This window comes from Castanea sativa, chromosome 7, assembly GCF_040712315.1.
Source record: "Castanea sativa cultivar Marrone di Chiusa Pesio chromosome 7, ASM4071231v1".
NCBI lineage: Eukaryota > Viridiplantae > Streptophyta > Magnoliopsida > Fagales > Fagaceae > Castanea > Castanea sativa.
Window position 1 is genome coordinate 28,081,307 of NC_134019.1, and position 22,021 is coordinate 28,103,327.

The 22,021-nt window shown below is 33.1% G+C and overlaps 1 protein-coding gene and 2 long non-coding RNA genes across 4 annotated transcripts; all 3 read left to right on the plus strand.

Annotated features, from left to right (window-relative positions):
* Positions 1-1,817: 1,817 nt before the first annotated feature.
* On the plus strand, positions 1,818-6,622 carry LOC142643408 (thioredoxin domain-containing protein 9 homolog). The gene is made up of 4 exons (XM_075818024.1): positions 1,818-2,003; positions 2,076-2,351; positions 5,911-6,069; positions 6,192-6,622. The coding sequence occupies exons 1-4, from the start codon at positions 1,980-1,982 to the stop codon at positions 6,372-6,374; spliced, it is 642 nt and encodes a 213-aa protein (XP_075674139.1). The 5' UTR covers positions 1,818-1,979; the 3' UTR covers positions 6,375-6,622.
* An 879-nt stretch (positions 6,623-7,501) lies between these two features.
* LOC142643409 (uncharacterized) lies at positions 7,502-8,441 on the plus strand. Its single transcript, XR_012845851.1, has 2 exons — positions 7,502-7,807; positions 8,194-8,441. It is a non-coding gene; the product is annotated as an uncharacterized LOC142643409 (long non-coding RNA).
* A 9,891-nt stretch (positions 8,442-18,332) lies between these two features.
* Positions 18,333-19,845, plus strand: LOC142643719 (uncharacterized). Of its 2 annotated transcripts, XR_012845909.1 has the most exons (3): positions 18,333-18,692; positions 19,498-19,725; positions 19,830-19,845. It is a non-coding gene; the product is annotated as an uncharacterized LOC142643719 (long non-coding RNA). The 2 variants fall into 2 exon arrangements; XR_012845908.1 differs by lacking the exon at positions 19,830-19,845 and having other exon boundaries at positions 19,498-19,778.
* The last annotated feature ends 2,176 nt before the right edge of the window (positions 19,846-22,021 follow it).

Genomic DNA, 22,021 nt, shown 5'->3' on the forward strand with positions numbered 1-22,021 from the left:
AGTGTGGTGCAGTTATAGTTTTAGTTAAATCGCACCGCAAAGTGCGGTGTTAAAAATAGCCCAAAACTGCACTGTAAACACCCCTAGTTATTACGGATGACATGCTTACTGTGATTTGTAGATTCTGAAGCAGGTGAACAACAATTATAATTATTTATATTTTTTAGTATATAAGCTGGGATTTTAAATCTAGAGGTTAAAGGTACTTTGACAATTTTAAGTAAGGCAGAGCTAGGTTATTTGAAAGTTCACTTTTCTTTTTTTGAAATAATAAGACAGATTGTAAATAAAGGACAAATAAATCAGTAAAGTTTCTCATTTTAAATAAAGAGAATTGCACTAGACTAAGTCTACTTTGAAACATTATATGCACATTCTAATTATTAAAAAAAAGTTACGATTACACTATTTTTTACAACTATCTTATTTGTTTTATGAGCATTGACAATGTAGGTATTGTGCCAAGTAAGTTGGACCTGCTAAAGGACGTTCATGTGAGCAACACTAAGAGAGAAAACAAGCAAGTGAATGATCTTTGTGATTTCCGTTTATTGAAAAGCTTGTGAGGTTCGTCAGTTCATGAAGCTCATGGGATGAGCTTTTTGATTTGATCTCTCTTTCGTTACGTGACTAGTTTCTCGTTGTTTGCAAGAAACAGTTAGTGTATAAACTAATTAAAAATTCTTATTACACTCTCGTTATTACATATTTTATACGCACTTTTTTTTGAAATTGTGTTTTTGGCTAAAATTTTGAAATTGTGTCACATGATTTCATAATTTTAACTGAAATTATGTTTTAAAATTGTCTAAGAAAAAAAATTCTTGAAGTATACACTTCTATAAGAAGTGCATTTATCCATAGAAGAAGGCATTACCATATATTTCCATTCTATCTCCTGTAACAATTCTTTTTGTTTGCTGAATTCTTTTTTATTTTATTTTATTTTTATTTATATCTCTTGACTCCTAGAAACCTTCAATTCTAAATAACTCCACACTTGAATCTCAAAGTTTTATTGTTTTTGTTAATTTGTAATTTTTAATTTTTAATTATGCTCATCTTTGTTCATTATCAATTGTGTTGGGCAATTGGTGATTTCGTTGGGGTGGAATTCTTGACTGATTTTTTTTTTTTTTTGTTGGTTTTTAAATTTTCTTTGAAGACAAGAAGGATCGAGTAAAAAAAAAATGTGCTTAACATTTCATCATTTTTTTTTTTTTTGTGGCAGATACTAAAATAAACCAATTTTGATTACAAATTCTCAAAACACTCTAAAAAAAACAAAAAAATTTGTAAACACAAAACCTAAAATAACATACCAATCGTATCAACGTTTCTAATTTTCATTGGGTTTGATGTACTAATTTATTTTCTAATATAAAAGAAAACATACTAGCTTAATTATTTGAAAAATAAATTAGACAAAATTACAGCTAAAAGAGAATTGTTATGTTCACAACAAATTCTTAAAGGTAGATTGTTACTAGTTGTTATTAGTGAACAAAAAAGTAAATTCAATAGTTAATTCAAATTAGAACTAGGAACAATTTACATTTAGGATTTATTGTGTGCATTAAAAATATTTATTGTGAAAATGTTGTAAAATATTATATATATATATATATATAAGTATAAAAAAACTGCATAAAAAATAGTACAAAATAAAGAAAAAAATAAAAAATGAAAAATCCAGCTAAACCAACAATTGGTAACAGGGAAAAAAAATGTTTGGATTAAAAAACGATTTAGAGGGAAATAATATTCAAAATGTTTGAAAACCACCATTAAAAAGAAAACGAAAGGAAACAAAACAAAACGACGTCGTAGTCTTGTATATTACCCTTCGCCCCTCTCCCAAATCACCGTTTCCCTCTCACTCTCACCCTCCTTCTTCTTCAATCTTCATCTGAAACTGAAAGCATTTTCAATATTCCAATAGTATCGGGAGAGAGAGAGATCTTGCCCAATTTCCAACAATGGAGCACCCTAAAGTTCAAGAGGTATCTTTCTCTCGATCTCTATATCTATGTTTTTGTGATTGATTTGATGGTGTTGGTGATGGTGTGGCGCAGATTATAGAGAAGCAAGTGCTGACGGTGGCGAAGGCCATGGAGGAGAAGCTAGACGAGGAGATCTCAGCACTGGATCGGCTTGACCTGGACGATCTGGAGGTGCTCAGAGAAAGGAGGCTCCAGCAGATGAAGAAGATGGCCGAGAAGCGGAGCCGTTGGATCTCCCTCGGCCACGGCGACTACACCGAGATCTTCTCCGAGAAGGACTTCTTCTCCACCGTCAAGGCCAGCGATCGCGTCGTCTGCCACTTCTACCGCGAAAACTGGCCCTGCAAGGTCCTTTTCCTCTTTTCTCCTTGCTCAATTTGCATTGCAACTGATCTCAGACTTTATTTATGATGGCAAAATATGTGAGATTTACCAATATGTCGTCTAAATAAATTTTATTGAAAGAGATGATTGCTTCATCTTCAAAATGGATTATTACAACATACCAAACCAAAAAAACAAACTGAGTGTTGGAACAATAAAATAAGATTACAATGTGGGTTCTGGTTAGTTAAATTAGTGAAGTTTCTCCTTGTTAAATAATAGATTTGGGGTTTGAATCTTGCCTATACCAAAAAACGGTTGGTGTCTTGGCTTTATCCTGTAAAAAAAAAAAAAAAAAACGCCTTGTGGGAGGCCTATTTAAACAATGTGTGGATTAACAGGGATTTCAGCTCCCTATCCTCCAAAGTGTGACTGTTATTTTCTCTCTATACTAGCCACATCAAATGTAGCAAGCATCTGAAGAGTTTCCCGAATCAATTCCTTTACTCAAACAATAGGATAGCTACTCTTGAGGGCACCACCTATTGAACCCCCAAACACCCTAAAAACTTCATTTCACAAAGCACAAGAAGTCTCACAATGAAGCAACTAGTGGTTTATAGTTTCCTCACTACAAAATCACACGCTGCAGCACCAACCAACTAGACAGAGACCCTCTTGGTGAGGTTATCATAGGTAATAATCTGATGTAAGACATCTTACCCCAAGCTGCAGTTTGGACAAAGGACATCCTCTTTGGGGCCTTAACACACCAGATACTCTTCATAGGGAATGAAGAGGCATTAGTACCTCTAAGAGTCTTATAGTAAGAACGAACATCAGACTTTGCCACTGCTTTTGCAATCTACCACCTTCCTCCTCCCTAGGCACCTGTGAATAAAAGACCTAAAAAGGAATTCGCCTACTCTAATTCCCAATGCAATTTACATTATTTATTTAATTTTTTTAAAGGAAGGATAATAATAGCAATGTGGTTAATTAGAATATGGTATATTCGACATGTTGTCCAGTTCATAGTTTATTGTTGAAACTTGAAAGAATTGAAATTTGATGACTAGTGAGCTCGTATATGAAGGGACCTTACTAGAAAAGCACAATTTGTTGGTATATTTATAAAATGGCAGTGAATATGGATTATGTAAATGTATGTGTATATATGAATTTGAAGAGAGTGGAATCTATGATACTGTATAGAGTTTGGAAAGATTTAAACCTTTAAAAGTGCAGCTAGTGAACTACGTCTTACTCTCAGTCTTGTTTTAAGATGCCATGCTTTTAAATGGATACAAGCAAAAAGACTATGTTAACAAGCTCATATATGATAATGACTCTAAAAATTTAAGGGATGTTGACCTTGTTAATAGACTGACCGCGCAAAATACTTGGTTATTTGTTTAGAGTCTGTTTGTTTTAGCTTAAAACGTTAGCTTATTTTCATTGCTAACTTATGTACTGCTTTTAAAAGCCTTTCTTTTATACAGTTTTTTTTTTTAAAACCAAAATAATCTTATCCAAACACATGTACGTAGAAATTTTTTTGATACTTTTAAACCTTACATTAAAATGATTGCATTGTGGGGAATTTTTTCCTTTCAATTCATTCCATGTACACCCTTTTGGAAAGTATTGCTTTGTATTGGGTCCTCTTAACTCTTTGATTCTTTGGTTCTGTAATTCATATAATACTGCACAGTCACATTAGATAATGCTGTAATGCTGTTTAAACATCTTCATATTCTTTCTTATTATTTATAAAAAAGAATTGTGGTATGTTTTGGTATGGAGTGCAGTCTCTATATCTTGCATCCTTAACCAAACTTTCCTTAGAAATGAGCGTATTATACATGGCCTTGAGCCTTGGCTGCTAAAGGTTGGGGTTGGTATTTGGCAGGCCTTGACATGGGATAGAATTGGGAGTTATCTATGTGTGCTTGTGGTAGGTCCGGGGTTTGGAGAATATGAGAATCTAGGGTTAAGGTTCATGAACAACTAGGGGGTTGGTGGGGAAATAGGTAATATTATATCTAGGATTGCAAAAAAGGTGAGTAGTCAAGAAACTAAGATCGCATCTACCCACAAGCTGTGAACAGGAATGTGAATAGTGATAGAACTCCTAGGAGAAGAGAAAATGTGAGGGGGAAAAATGCTAAGGTCTAACAAGCTCAATATTTGAAATTTTTTTCCGTTAATCAACTCAATCTATTCTTTGAATACATTGGGCACAAATATATTGGAACTCTTTCTTGTACTATTAGGATTAGGAAAAGGTTTAGCTCCAAACATGTTTGGAGCCTTGGGCTCCAACCACCAATAAGAAGATGGTATTTGTCTTGTCAAGTGCAAATGCGCAATGCACATGGCTCACTTAGTTAGTTGGGCTAAGTGAGTAACATGTATTTGCATGTGACAGGAATTGATGTAATTATGCTATTGGTTGTTGGAGCCCAAGGCTCCAAACATGTTTGGAGCCAAACTTTGCCCTTAGGATTACTGATTTGAAATGGCAAAGCAAAACAAATAAGGTATTAAAAGACCAACTTATTCTCAAATCTTACCAATCAGGAAGAGTACATGTCATTATGCTTTGGTACTGATGATGATGCATTCTACTTGGTACATGTGACAAACATGTAATTAGTCAATGAGTGCTAGCTCAAATGACACTTAATTCTTTTCTTAATAATGAGATGAAGGGTAAGGTTGTAGATATGAGACTAATGGGGTGCATGCGTAACTTACCAATAAAACACATGTAGTTAAGATTCGGTATGTTGATGCATTGCCTGTTCATGTCAATATTTCCAATATGTAGCTGTAGCATGTATGTGGTTTTAAAGTCTCCTTGTCTGTTGTGTTTCTTAATGTTAAATATGGACAACATGAAAGTAGGATGGCCATTGGTCGATGGCATTCATCTGACCAACATGACCTGATCCAACCCACATCAACACGACCCAACACTATTAATAGTAAAAAAATATATGTATTTAAAATTTGTTAATTTGATTTTGATTTTTGATTTTTTGTTATTGTTAGACTTAGTTTTGATAAAATTGGAATTTAGGCTTAGTTGTGTAGATTCTTATAACTTATTGAATAATGAGTTTAAATAATTGAATTAAAACCTTTTTTTTTTGTTGGGTCTGCAAAATGGCTTCAACCTGACAACCCAACTTGATCCTTGGGTTGGATTAGGGATTTCTCAACTTGAGTAGTTATGGATGGGTTGAAAAATACCTCAAACCCAACCCAGTCCTACCTGTGTACACCCTATCTAAAACATCAGGTGTCCACTTTGGTTTCCATTAAAATTTTGATGGATTTGAGGAAAGAGTCTATTATTCCTTTCAAGTGCAAGTATACTGTTTATTCTTATCTCCGTAAAGAGGTTTATATGGGTTACCTTTTGTTTTTTTGAGGTGATGGAATCTTGGAAAGAGAACTGTGCCAACCTTACCCCTTTCTATTCATTGAAGTACTGAATAAGTTTCCTGTGGTATTGATATCTTGAGATACATTTGAGATATAGGGGGAGCCATTTATGTTTACAGTTCATTTGCAGGTTATGGACAAGCACCTGAGTATTCTGGCAAAGCAGCATTTAGAGACACGTTTTGTGAAAATCCATGCTGAAAAAAGTCCATTCTTGGCTGAGAAGCTCAAGATCATTGTTCTTCCAACCCTTGCCCTCATAAAGAATGCCAAAGTTGACGACTATGTGGTATGATGGTGGAAAATGCACATACTTTTTACTGAACCCTCATTTATATTCTTATATGATTATTCTGGTCTTGGGGGCTTTCACGACGATAACATTACAATGTCCAATATGATGTGTATCAGGTGGGATTTGATCAGCTTGGTGGGACGGATGAGTTCAGCACAGAGGAACTGGAGGAAAGGTTGGCTAAATCCCAAGTTATCTCTTTTGAGGGTGAATCATCACTAAATGCATCTAGATCTGGTTCACAAGCCAGAAGGAGTGTCAGGCAAAGCACAAAGGCAGACTCATCAGATTCAGAGTAAGCCTATGTTGCTGCAGATTGTGATCTAATTTTAGTCATTTGGATCACCATCCTTATTTTATGTTAATAGAGATGAATCGTTGATGGCTACCATAAGGAGTGGCCTGGTGTTTTGGAGTTTTGTGTAATCAAAATTTTAGATGTAACACTACCGTATGTAAAATTCATGCTATCTTCGTTGAAATTATCCTTTGGTGTTTGAGTGGTATCAGTCCTTGTACTAATGCAATTTCGTAATCTTTTGAAAAAGATGTCTTCCTTATTAGTGAAGTTTGGAAGTTATCTTGTAGGTTCCAATTCCTACACTTTAGTGCCCGTTTGACTTCAGCTTAAAAAAAACCAACTTATTTACTATTTAGTTTATTTTTGCTATTATTAATGGGTTTTATTGCACTTGTTGGTATTATTTATGGGTCTTACTATACTATTTCAATTAGTATTTACCTCTATCTACGGTACTTTTTGCAAAATGTTTTCAGTTTTAGCAAATAAACAAATCTCAAACAGACTATTACTGTTATGATTTTCTAAATCTAATAGTATATAGATTACTATGTTATTTAATTTTAAATAACATGACAATCTATACCTCTTAAGATTTGTAAAAATAAATCTAAACAATGAAATTGGTTGATTTAAGAGAATCTCTTTCGTCAGTTTGGTACTCTCATTAAAGACCTAGTTGCAAGAGCACATAGTTTGGACCTGTCAATCTTTTTTTTTTTTTTTTTTGAACTAGTTTGGACTCAATCTCATCAAAGCCACAAGCCAACATTCAATATCTTATTTAATTTTATGATAAATGACATTGCATATACTTTACTTGCTGATCCATACGGACCATACCTTCAATACTTGTAATTCGTCAAGAACTGTAACATTTATTATGAGAAAAAGTAGTTTTCTAACGTGGGATATCTTTCTATTCAGCCTTCCTCCTAAAATTAGTCCCACATTATTAAAGAGAAAAATGTAAACCATATATATTATAAAATTTGGAAAATTCTTACTTAGTCCTGGACTACAAGGTCACCTGGTTGACCTTGTAGTCCCAACCAATAAGAACAACACAAGTCAGATAAAAATGCTGACATCATTTAAATTATCCAGCTTAGCAACCATAGCTAAATGACGTTAGTGTGCTGGTCTTCTGTTAACATTAGGCATTAATCAACTGTTTTCAAAAAATTTCGGGACCCGCCTCAATTTTAAATTTCAAATATCAATCCACCATTTGTTTCTCATATTTCATTTCTCCTTTGAAACATAAAAATGAAAATCTCTTTCTTGTAGTTCTCTTCCAATCTGACACACCCCACCTTGCCATTATGAAAGGGGATGAGCTCGAAAGTGAACACGAGGACAGAGAAGATGTCCCTGGATAACTGCCTCCATTTCGTTCTCTCTAACAAGCAATTCGATCTTATCGTCAAGGTTTGTATGTGTGTGTGTTTTTCCAGTCTTTCACCTTCTTTATTAGTATTATAGTCACCTATGAACGATAATAGAAATGAAATTTGTAAAAGATGATGAAAATTTTGCATAAGTTGGGAAAATTTTATGGCTTTAGAATCGTTCATAGATGACTATAGAAAGGTCAATTTGAGGTTTTTTTTTTTTTTTTTTTTCCTTGGCTGTGGACTAGAGATACGGGTATTTATTTTATGGCTGTGGTAATATAAGTTTTGACTGATCTCTTGAAAAGTTGAAATATTGTCTGTAAAGCATTTGTGAAACTACTTGTTGATTGCTTTTAATTCTCTGTTGGCTTATGCTCACACTTCTGGTGGATGGTGTCATTTGTGGTGGTATTGTTTCAGCTACGTGGTTTTCGTGGAGCTATGGGAAGGGGGTTTAGAAAAGGGCAAAGTGGAAAGTCTATATTGAACCTTGGCTTGAATGAGGTCTTTGTGAGAGCATAACATTTTTTATTTTCTTTTATTTTCTTGTGTTCATGTGTTTGATAATTCTGATACTTAACAATAGCTTCGGATTAGTCCTCTTCCATACTGAAGAGTGATGAATTGTAAATTCTTCTGCTCTACTATATACAAAATATTTAATATTATTTTTGGTTTCCATTAACTTGGTTTTGGTGATCAACACTGCCAATCTTGTTTAAACATTCCAATAATTGTTATTACATGAGATTTGGGCCTTGAATATAAAATCTTTTATTCATTTGGATCTATGGAATTAGAAATTTTTTTTGGGGCAAAGCTATTTTTAATACAATTTGTCTTACTGTGCGAGCTGAAGTATTGTGGCCTCTTATGAAAAGCCAGGCACTAGAGAAGTTTTCAACGCAGCAATGCAGCCCATTTGTAAAAAAAGGTCTAAATATAAGGTATAGTTGTTCATGAAGTCAAGTGCAAGCGTTATCCAAGCGTCATGTACCAAATGTTGCTCCTTTGTCATCAAGGAAAGGCTTTGAAGTATTCAATGATCGATTGAAGTCAATGCCATCCTGAAGTTAGCAAGGCTAAATTTTAGGCTTTTAGCAACAATTCAAATTTGATATATTCTAGTTTATAGGACAATTTGGATAATTGTTTGCACACTTTGCAGCAGTTTTTTGTAGTTGGTTTATAAAGCTACTCAAATATGTTGGTTTTTTATATGTATAGGTTTGAGTACCTTCTACTCAAACATTGATGTGATGCTATTAACATAATGAAGATATGTTTAGTTTATCAAAAAAATAATGAAAATATGTTTAATGAAGTTTTTCTTTTTTCCTAGTAATTTCTTAGAAAAAATGTGTTTATTGAAGTTGTATTTTATTTTCTTTGTAGTTGCTTAGAAGTGTCATTTGAGAATATGATTTGATCACATTACCTCTTTAATCTTTTGGCCAAATTATCATTTACCATTAAGGATGGTTCTACATCTTGTAACTACCCTATAATTTGAAAAATTAAAAACACAGACAAACGTATTGTTTTAAAGAAACCAGAAGCCAAAAGAATGACTATAAGATGTCTTCCTTATTAGTGAAGTTTTGAAGTTATCTTGTAGGTTCCAATTCATACACTTTAGTGCGCGTTTAGCTCCAGTTTTAAAAAAACTAACTTATTTTATTATTTAACTTATTTTGCTACTATTCATGGGCTTTATTGCACTTGTTGATATTATTTATGGGTCTTAATGTACTATTTCAGTTAACTTTTACCTTTATTTTTAGTACTTTCTACACAGACCTTTACTGTTATGAACTTCTAAATCTAATAGTATATAGATTACTATGTTATTTAATTTTAAATAACATGACAATCTATACCTCTTAAAGATTTGTAAAAATTAATCTAAACAATGAAATTGATTGATTTCAAAGGATCTCTTTTGTCAGTTTGGTACTCCTCTCATTAAAGACCTAGTTGCAAGGCACATAGTTTGGACCTGTCAATCTTTTTTTTTTTTTTTGAACTAGTTTGGACCTGTCAATCTCATCAAAGCCACAAGCCAACATTCAATATCTTTTTATTATTATTATTTTATTTTATGATAAATAACATTGCGTATACTTGCTGATCCATAAGGACCATACCTAGAATATTTGTAATTCTTCATGAAGTGTAACATTTATTATGAAAAAAAAAGTAGTTTTCTAATGTGGGATTTCTTTCTATTTAGCCTTCCTCGTAAAATTAGTCCCACATTATTAAAGAGAAAAATGTAAACCATATATTTATTATAAAATTTACCATTCTTTCCATTTATCTTTTATTGTTGAGCTGTCAAGTCATTCTTAGTTTACATGACAATGTAGGATTAATAATCACCCACTTAGGTTAAAAAATCAAGAAATAATTTAAAACAATTGTTTTTTTTTTTTTTTTTTTCTTGTGGTAAATCCAGAGATCATTAAGGAGCATAATCAACAACAAAAAAATTTAGAGGACTAGGCCTCTCATAATACAGATCCGCATTGTTATAAAATAAAAGCAAACGTAAGTTTATAAGGAAGACTATCAAAATACATAATATCCTGATCTAGAGTTAGACCTATTTTGGCCAAAATATCAATACAGTTGTTTGCATCAAGGAAGTAGTGACTCATCTTTATTTGAGGAATCTGGCTAATGAGGGTCTTGCAATCCAAGGTAAGAGAAGCATGATATAAACTACTACTATACTCCTTATTTATCCAACCAAACACAAGTTTAGCATCTATTTCAATTTCCATTGCTCCAAGATTCAATTTCTACACATTATTAACCATTCCCTTAGAGCCCACAACTTTGCATCAACATTGATAAAGACCCCAATAGAATGAGTGAAGCCTTTTATTCAACTTAACCTAGCCAATTTCAGGTTTATCTCACTTGACCTTTATAATTATAAACTGCTTCCTTTTAACCAGTTTAGTCAAGGAAGTCAATGCCGTACCGGAAGCTGTACCAGTTTGGCTAGCGATACGATATATTTCGGATATCGGTCAATACCGATGTACCGTTTCGGGTTTACCGCTAATTTTATATATCCTTACATAAATTAAAATTCCTTTAAGTATATATATAGATAAATATATAAAAATATTTACATTTAAATTTATTTATTTTTTTATACGTTGGTTGGTAAAAATTCATATAATTTGTAAGTTTATACTATTTTTATTTTTTATTTTTTTAAGAAGATATGATTGTACTTATCTAAAGTCTAACAAAAATAGCAGTAGAATTTATCTAATAAGAAAAAAGAAAGAAAATTCTCAAAAAAGAAAAAAGAAAAAAAAGAAAAGAATGGTTGTAAAATATTTTAAATTTTCATTTTGTTTACAGTTGAATGACAGTAAAAAGTTTGAGTCTAACGTGTAGCAGTAGATTATCTATAAAAAAAAAAAGAAAAAGTGTAGCAATAGTATTAGTGTGTGCTATCAGTGGGAGTATTATTGTTTAATAAAAGATATTACATTCTTAACATTTTATAATATTTTCACAATAAATTTACTAGTTATTACTGATTTTAATTTGAACACATCACCTAAATATTTTTTTTTATCAGCATTAGTTAATAACAACCAACTATTTAAGATTTATTGTGAAAACATTGTAGTAACATTTCTCAAATTTAATTTCTTATTCTTTATTTTTTTTCCTTATCTTTTTTTTTTTCGTCCACACGGTTCCTTTTCTTTTCTTTTTTCCTCTTTTTTTCTCCTCCACTCCTTTCCCTTATCTCTATCTTCACGTCTTCTCTGGCACTTCATCGATACATGCTCTCTTGACTTTTCTTCTTTCTTTTCCTCTTTCTTTTCTTCTCTGGCACTTCATCAGTTCATGCTCTCTTGACTTTTCTTCTTTCTTTTCTTCATCAGTTCATCTGGAGCTCTCTTCAACTTTCTTTTTTCTTTCCTTCAATAGCACTTCGTCGGCAACCTTTTTTCCCCTCTCACTAGTGCAGGTCCTCCTCCCCACGGAGGCTCAGATGGGTCAGCTTTGCTTTTTTTTTTTTTTTTGGTTCTAATTTGATTAGTTTTAAAATTGTGATTTGAGTTTGTTTTTTGATTGAGAGTTCCGTCGATTTTGTGCTTCATCGCTGTTTTCTAATGAGAAGCAAATAGAGAGTTGTGTTCTTCTTTTCCTCCTTCTTCTCTGTTTTCTTTCATTACAAATGAGATTTTTGTGTTTCGGCCTGGTATCCATTTACCGGCCGAAACAGCCGGATTTCGCCGGTATGGTTGGTATTTTTTTCGGTACAAAATAGGGGTGTACTTGTACCGGTGCACTGACCGGAACGGTATATACTGGCCGTACCGGCCGGTACGGTATCACCCACACTGAGTTTAGTTCGAGGGGCACAGTACATAAACTCACTAGCCACAGCCCAAAACTCACTATATATATATGTGTGTGTATATATATATATATATATATATATAAAGTGATTTTCTATCCATGCAAGCTATATACAGTAATAAAAAAGTAATAATCAACAACGAAGTGGACAAATCACATAAATTTAAGTTAAAAATAATACTTCCTCTGTCCCAATTTATTTGTCCTATTTGAAAAGTCAAACTTTTTAAGGAAATACTATTTATTGTTTTGTTTGCCTAATAAAAATGTATAAGTTTACAAAACTATGCTCAAATAAATTTATCAGCTTTAAAAAAAAAGAGTTATTCTTAATGAAGCAACTAAAAAAGTGTCTCAATTAGATTAATTTTTTAAATATTTGTTAATTTTCTTTTCAAATACTTTTGAAAATAAAGTAGGGGTATAATTGGAACATTAGTAAACTAATAACTTTTATTTTTAGAAACAGGACAATATTTTGGGACATCTCAAAATGGGATAGAAGACAAACAAACTAGGATGGAGGGAGTAATAACCAAAAATTCAGAAGTGATTGTTACTCATTGAAATTTGGGCTCGTTTGGTATAGTAGTTTAACGTTTTTCAATTTTTAAACAATATTACATGTACTTTCACACACTTTTTTATCTACACATATTTTCAAAAAATACAAATAACATTACTAGAACAACGCTATCAAATGACCCTTAAATTCTTTCTAGTGTTATTATAAAACACATATTTGTACTATCAAATAATCTATCTCACATCATTAAACACAATCCCAAGTTCCCAACTAATCCAATAACTACTATTAAATAGAGTTACGTTGGGACTGTGTTTATTGTGAATCTACTTGTATTTTCTAGTTTCTTTAACCAAAAAAATAAAATTTTATAAGAAGTCTTGGTACTTAGGGAGAATGGAAATCCTATCAATAAGATACGTAGCATGTAGAGACGTAAAAAAAGAGGTGTTTTACCTTTGCAGATAATTACCTTGAGTCCTTCGCTTTCTATAAACTATTAAACCCCACTCCTCACTCTCATTCCTCACTTTCACTCTTCGGATTCAGACACCACACAAAGATGCCGAGTCCACACATTCTCGTTCTCTCATTCATGGCTCTGCTCCTCTTCTCCTCACTCTCTCGAACCCTCTCCAAACCCAGCGAATTTGATGAAGATCTGTCATCCCTCGAAAAACTGGAGAGCAAAAGCGAACACACCCTCACTTCTACTCCGGATCATATCAATGACGAGCTTTATGATGAGGAGGAGGAGGAGGAGGACGACGAGTTCATGGAACATCCCCGTGCCGATCCCGATGAATGGGACTACCATGATCCGTACAGGCATAGTCCTCCTTGGTGAAGTTTATGCATGTAGTAGTAGTGTATTCAAAGTTAAATTATGTCCCTTGGACGATATTGGAGTGGTATTAATTATACAGTATGTAATTTAATTATTAGTAGAGTTTCGAAGTTATATTGTGGGTACAGCGATTTTATGTTTGCTATTTATTCAATGTTGGGACGTTTGATGTTATTGATGTTGGGATGTTTGATGTTATTTTGGTTCTTGTTGCAACGCATATAGTAGTTTGGACCTCTCAATCTCATTATAAAGCCATATAAAAGCTGATCCATATATTCAATACTTAGTTATTAATTCATCTATCTTTATATAATTCAATGGTTGGAATAATTTCAACCCTAAACATCTATTGAAACATAATTGAATTACAAGACTTTTAGTCATACCTTTAATACTTTGCATATTTATTTAGGAGGCAAAACTTAAGTACAGTACTTGTGCAGTACCTTAGGATCCTCTCTTACATTTAAGCCACGTGTATAAAATATACAACTCAACAAACGGTGTTACAAGGAATTGCCGTCTTTTTTCCCCCCCTACTTTCTCTCATCTTTTCCCTCACATACGTGAAAACCAGATAACTTCAAACACTTTCACCCTTATTTTCCCAAGAAACAGACAGATTTCGAACAAAAATTTTGGCTAAAACTCAACAAATTTTTGGCAAGACCCCTTCACAAGCATGCCTCACATTATTTTTGGCCACCATGTGTGGAGGCAGAGTGGTTTCACCCACAAGAAACCCCATGCTTTTATAGAGAACTAGGCTAAGAGAATGAAGAAGACGGCGGGGCATGGCGGCTGCGGAGGGGTTTGTGGTGGTCAGTTGAAAGGAACAACTCTCAATCACTCTCTCTCATCGTGTTTCCGTTGATCTGGGTTCACCTTATTGATCCATGGCTTGAATTCTTAGTTCATGGCCTTGCCCCTTATTTCCTATGATTAGTCGTTGATCAATAATGAGAAGAAACTGTTTTTGAGAGTGAAAGTGTGGATTGCCATTGCTGGGTAAGTAATAAAGAGGAGAGGATTTGAATAAAAAGCCAAATAAATATTAAACAAAATTGGTGGGTAAATCTGAAATCTTAAAAAGCCAAAAAAATATTAAAAACCTGATCATGTCTTTGAAGGAGGAGACTTAGCGGAATAAGTTTGGTGGAGGCATATCTGAAATCTAAAACTGACTTTATTTGGTTCTCCATAGCAGGCCAGTCAAAAAAATAAAAGATAAAGGTTTTAACGCCAATTTGTTGAGCTGTATATTTTATACCCGTGGCATAAATGTAAGAAGGGAATTTAAGGTACTGTACCATACCTATGTTTTGCCTTTATTTAGGAATAGAATTCTAATGTTTACTTCCTATAAAGTCTTTCAATACCTTCTCCAAAAAAAAAAAAAAAAAAATGTTTTTCAATAGAAAGTTTTTCTCATAAAACTGAATCCATAGTCCATATATGCTAATCACATTTTTCTTTCATCTTTCAGATGTTTTGACTTTTGACATGTAAAGTCATTGTTAGTTTACATGAGTCAGACAATTGAGGAGTAATCACTTCCTTAAGTTAATTGGGCTTAGAAACTAGTAATTAATTGAGTAGCATTTATTATGTCATGGTTTAACTAATGCTATCTCAGGAAATATGTTTGTCAAAGTAAAATGCAATTTTTTGTTGTTTCTTAAAATAATTTTTTGAGTTTAAATGTTACTATCTTCGCTAAAGTATAGAGACATTTTCTCTTGAGCTTTTTCTCGTATATGATTATCCATCTTCTTTGCCCTCCTAATTCTGCATTTTCCATTTTTTTTTTTCAATCACAGATTGTGGAGGAACAAATTTTGCTCTTTTTTTTGCCCCCCTTTTTTTTCAATCACAAGATTGTGGAAGAACGAAAGTAATTTCAACTACTTAGTTTTTTCGGGAAGTGTGAGAGAGATTGATGATAGATTATGCCAATGGTTTACTGTTTTACACTTCGGGGTCTGTTACTCACCAACTAGTTTGGTGTTTATCTTATATAAACGTAGTTTAAATTAAAAAAAATTGTACATGAGCCCCTAAAAAATTTGTCCCCTGCTCAAAACCATCTTGCTATTCCGGCACATGCAGAGCCTAGGCAGTCGTACGTGGAGGCCACCCTTGGGGTTTGTTTACAAATTAAATTTTGATGCCCCTGTATTTACATAGATAGGTGCATCAAGTTGTGGTGCAGTGGTTTGAAATGATATAGAGTTAGTGATGGTTGCTCTATCGGTTAAGGGACCTCCAGCAATGGATAGCGAGGAGGTAGAGGCATTGGCATGTTGGAAAGCAACCAGAGACGGAACTATGTGAGGGCTGGGGGGCCATGCCCCCCCTCCCCCAAGATTTTTCAAAAATTATGCTTAGTAGGTATCTATTCTCAAAAAATTTGAAATGTACCCCAAAATATTACTTTTGGCTCCCCTCCTGCAAAAATATTTTCAAATTGACCCAAAAATAAAAACTATCTACTTTGCCTGATTGCCCCATGAATAACAAAAAAAACCTCTGATCAAAACAAACCCAATTGTCCTAAGAATAATAAGAATAACCTCTGATGATGCCGAAAATATCACCAGTGAGTTGCAAGCGCTCCTCAAACGAAAGCAATACCTGCAAAAAGAAAACAAAGGACCTAGAAGAGAGCACCGGTGTGGTGTCGGCCAAATACCCTCCGAAGGTCAAGTTAGAATCTTGTTCCTTTAACCCTAGAGTGCCAGAGTTAAGAATATTGTGCGTACCTTCGTACTTAGGGTTTCTAGGGTATTTATATTGAGTAGAATTACCTTTCTTTTTGGATACAACTTCCTTCTCAAGTTCCTTTCCATATAGGAGTCTTCCCAAACGTGTGTCGCAAGAAGTCCAAGTATGCACGTTTGTGTGGAGATAAAGCAAAAGCTCATCTGAAATATATCAAACAACATGCCACGTGAAATCCACACTTAGTTTATGTAAGACGGATATTAAGCAATACTTAACCGTCATAGCCGAGTTCACTTACGGCGTCTATCCGTCCTCATCATCTCCGTCCATTTACTATTTTTATCCCCTTCAACCTCTAGATAAACCAAAATTAAAAACAAAATAGAACATAAATCCAATCTAAACAAACCCAATAACACAAATAACCTTAAGATTAAATAAAAATCCTGTCTAAACCAAAAAGTATACACAATATAATTACAAATTTGAAATAACAAAACAGAAATCACAAATCCCCAATTTTACCCATTAAAACTTTTTCCCATCTATCTCACTCTCTAGCTCTCATTCTTAAATGCTTCCACACACCAATCCTAACCAGCTGCATGGTTTGGTTCATCTGCTCCTTTGGCTTGGCGCATCTCCACCCCTCTAATCTAGTCCACTGTTTACACTCACACACAAGTTGATTTGGTCAAGGTATGGACTCATGGATCTCTCTTCTCTTATCTCTCTATTGGGAATGTGATTGTGAATATATTTTATTTGTTTCGCTATTTGTTTGGTTTATCTCTAGACACACGTGTTTTGGTCAAGTGCGAGTTGTGGGTTGTGATCGTGAGATTTGGAACCGATATATTATTAACATTATTTTATTGTCTTGTGGGGGCATGGAAGCATGATGTAGAATGTGCTAGAATATTGAATAGTATCGTAGATGTTAATAATGATCTATGACTGTTGATTGGAGTCTAAAGGTTTAGAGAACTACCATTTGGAAACTATTAAAATTAATTTGGTTGATTTATCAATTAATGATTAAAATGGAGTGAAAAATTAAGACCACTAATTTTGCATTAAGGACAAATTATCGTAAATTTACAATTCAGGAAATATCTAGCTAGTGTTGATGTCCTAAATTTGAAAATCCTCAAACAAAATTTCAAAAAATCACCACTGAGGAAAGTGGTATTAGTTTATTACAACACGATCTTTAATTGCGCTAACAAATATTAGATTGTAATGTTAATTAAGGTGATAAAATTTGAAAATTTCTCAAACTTTTTTGGGTTTATACTTCGGCCCCTCCTAAGCTCAAATCCTGATTCCGTTCCTAAAAGCAACGGAGTCTGTGATGGATGCAGGCTTCTCAGAGATTATTTTTAAGGGAGGCAATGTAAATGTTATGAAAGCAGCAATGGAGTTTGTGATGGATGCAGGCTTCTTAGAGATTATTCTTAAGGAAGACAATGTAAATGTTATGAAAGCAATTTCATCCTCATTTGTCAATTTGTCTCGGTTGGGTCTGATATATGAAGATATTTAGTGTTTAGTTGCAGGCCTTAGACTGCCGGTTGTGTTTGTCGCAGTGCAAACTCTGTAGCTCATTATCTGGCTCGCTATGTTTTCCAAATAGATGATGATGTAGTATGGCCGGAAGAATCACCACTACCTATCTTACTGGCATTGTATTTGGATTCTAGTTTTTTAAATATTGAATGAATGATGTTTGTTTTTGGCTTCAAAATCAATTTGTCTTTTGACTGGATTTTATTTATTTTTTGAATATTAAATAGAGAAGCCTAAAATTTTTAAATTTAAATTCAAAAAAAGAAGTTATTAACTGTGTTTATTATAAATCTACATGCATTTTGAGATTAAAAAAAATTGTATCAATAGATAATTACATGATATTAACAAGTAATTCATAAAAATTTATTTAAAAATTTGAAATCTTATCCATTTGTCAATGGTCAGTGGTGACAGGTCAAATTTCCTACTACTTGGCCAATTATAAAGTAAAGGATAAGAGAGAAGACGTGTAACTAACAGTGCATACAAACCCTAATCCTCATACTTCACTTTCATTCTCTTCGGACTCACGCAAACTTCCACATAATACAAAGATGCCGAGTAGACGCGTTCTCTTCCTTGTTCTCTCACTCACCGCTCTGCTCCTCTTCCTCTCCTCGCTCTCTCTAACCTTCCCCAATCCTATCGAAAATGAAGACCCCTTCTCCCTCCAAGAAATGAGGAACAAAATCAAACCCGATATCAATGACTGGCCCATCGATGAAGAAGAAGAAGAAGAAGATGATGATAATAACAACGACCAATTCGATTACTATAACAATCGTTATGCCGTGCCTGACGAATGGAAGTAGCATGATCTGATCAGCGCAAAGACAGACTCACTCACCCGTAAAGTTTGTTTATGTAATCAAAAGTTTATGCTTAATTTGAATTGTTTTGAAGTGATATTATAATATGAGTTTCTTATAATATATTAATATTGTCATACTTAACAGCAATTTTGATTTTGATTTTGGAATCTCTGAGGTTATTTAAGGTTTTAATATCATTAAACACCTTGTTGCAATGCACACAGTTTTCGATCTGTCAATATCATTGAAGGTTTTAATATCTTCATTAAATATAATTCTTATTGAGGAATAGGATTCTGATGTGGGATTTCTGTTAGGGATTTTTTTTCCTGAGAATCCTGTTATGTCTTCCTTATAAAACTAGACCCACATCACAAAAGAGAAAGATATTAATCACATTTTTCGTATAAAGTTTACCATATTCTTCCCATTTATCTTTCATCTTTGGATTGTCATGTTTAGTTTACAAGACAATTGAGGAGTAACATCTCCCTTAAGTTAAAACTTCAAGAAGTAATTGTGCTTACAAAGTAATAAATTGATAAAGTGATGGTTGTATAAGAGATCTGGAGTTTATTTCTACTTACACCAAAAACTAATTGGTATCTTGGTCTGATGATAAAGAGCTATCATCAGGAGCAGATGCTAAAGGTTGAAACTGTCTAAAAAAAAAAAGATAAATTGAGTAATATATTTTATTATTTATGATATATGGTTCAACCATCAAACCTTGATTTAACTATAAAAATTGCGAATAACTTTCCTTTAAGGTTCTTTGTTTAATAAAGTTTTTAAATATTGGAAATCCATGCAAGTTGAAAGTATAATGCTCTTATATGCAGATTTGGAAGTGCAATACTCTTTTGCTTGCTGTGGGTGGATATATACTACCAAAGAAACCATTGGGTGAGCCTTGAAGGAGCCAAAATATGTTTCAATTTTTAATTTTTTTTTTTAATTTTTGTAAATAAATTAGCATAAATTTTTATGATGAGGAGTTCCTTTTGTAGGATTGAATGAGACTTGTAATTAGGTGTCCTACAAAAAATCTATTAATTCCCAATAATTAGGTATTCTACTAAAAACCTATTAATCCCCAATAAATGGTTTCATTTCTTCCTTATATAGGCCATATTAAATTCTTTTTTGCCATGTGTTTATTCTTCTTTGTCAGGTGTATTTGGATTTGAACTACAAGTTCTAGTTGACCAGACTTTATGGCTTATCAATTATAGACATATCAAAGTGGATCATGCCAATGGTGATTGAACAACATAATTTCTAGACAAGATTAAAAAAAAAATTTGGACTAGATATAAGATCTCAATAATTCCAGTCTAATATTAATTCTTTTCCGCGTTCTTTCAATTTGTGCTGCCAAATTTGTTTGAGTTAGAACTTAGAAGCCTTCAAACACGCCTGCTAAACTTGTTTATGAAGAGTCTTTTAAAGTTTCTTTAAAGGAAAAAAAGAAAAGAAAAGATTTTTTTTAAAACAAATACAAGTTGATAGTTGCATTAGAACTGATTAAAATAAATAAATAAAGGTCTGATGGATATACTTCTTTTTGAAGGAAGAGGTTAAGTTGGATACTTTGGTACTAATCCATTTTGTTTTTGTTTTTTCAAAATTGTTCTTATACTTGTTCTTAGCTAATGCATGCTTATGATGGAGGATTCATTACTGCTCAACACTGGACTACAATTTAAGGGCTGCAATATATGCTTTAGATAATATTTAGAAAAATACGCTATATATATATATATAAAGCCCATAAATACCGATTCAATGGTTAGGGTGAACACATTTTTTAAGAGCCAAAATTAAAACACCGTTAAGAAAAAGAGAGAAAAATACCACTTTAATGCATGTACTTACAGTCAAAATGGCAGGTAATGCCTACATAAAATGTAGTCCTTAGAATATTTTTTTTTTTCATGTTGTTCATCTTTTTCATACATCCCTAAGATTTAGAAATAAATTAACATGACAAGGAATATGATTAATGGATTTTGAATAACATAATAAATGAATATTTAAATTACTTTTTTGTGAATAGTAAGATATTAATTTGTAAAAATTATATGTTGAACTTCCGTATTTGTGTTCAACTTGATCTATTGACTAAAGTAATTGATGTCGAAATATAAGTTTGAAAATCAATGTATCCCTGACACAAATATCACTAACTTGTTATTAATTTTCTCCAATATTGCAATAATTTTCTTTGTAAAAAATATGCAATTTTTAGTGTTCGATTAAAATAAAAATGATATAATGATTTGATCATACTACATGCGTTTGCAAATTTGAAAATTGCATGGCATAGTGACTAATATAGATAAACATGTTTTATACTCACTCAAAGATGCAAATATAATTTAAAAATTGCATGATATAGTGCCTGATATAGTCATATAGATGGGCGTATTTCATACCTACTCAAGAATGAAAATATTGTTTTGATAAAATATAAATGCAAATTTCCAAAAGGTAATTGACTTCCAATTAAATGGTTTGCTTCTTTAGAGTCACCTAAATACGGACAATTTTTTTTTTCGGTATATTTTAATCGACTGGACTTTATGGGTGATTAATCATAAGATTATCAAAGTAGATCATCTTCTTCTTTGTTTTTCTTTTTTTCAATTTGATAGTTACAATAATTGTTGGAGGAGGCTTGAACCTCTTGGCATATTCTTGAATAACATAATTCCAAGAATAATCCTAAAAAACATTCAGGAAAAGAAAAAAAAAGAAAGAAAAGAAAAGAATTCTTAGTAGAATATTCTTCCCCAAGCGTTTTCAAAACATTTTTCCGAACTTCTTCGTGGAGAGAGCTAGAAAGTTAGGTTCAAATTGTGCTAGTATTTTTGTTGTAAAAGGATGATCATGGACCGGGTTTGAGTTCGGGTATATCTAATCCAAGTGTAGAGAGGGAAAATTCCCGACCTATCACAAGCTGACACATCATACTACCAAAGTCCACAAAATACAACCAATTACAAAGCGCCACGTACTGCTGCTAGGTTTTGCCATCGCTATTCAGAAACCAATAGAAATTTGCCAAGTGTCATTGAAATAAAGGCATGAAACTGCATCAGCAGGTGTAAGCAATGACACAAGCAGCTCTGCACATGTAAGCGATGACACAGGCAGCCTCGCACGTGTAAGCGATGACATAAGCGGACCAATCAAACTCCGCCACGTGTCGCTCACCTACCCCTAAACTCCTATAAATAGAAGCCTTCCTAAAACATTTAAGAGGACACAGAACAGAGAGAAGGAAGAAGATAGCTTGAGTTCAGAAACCTGCTCGCCAGATCAAACCTCAAAGCCTCCAAGAAATTCAAGAACTTCAACCTC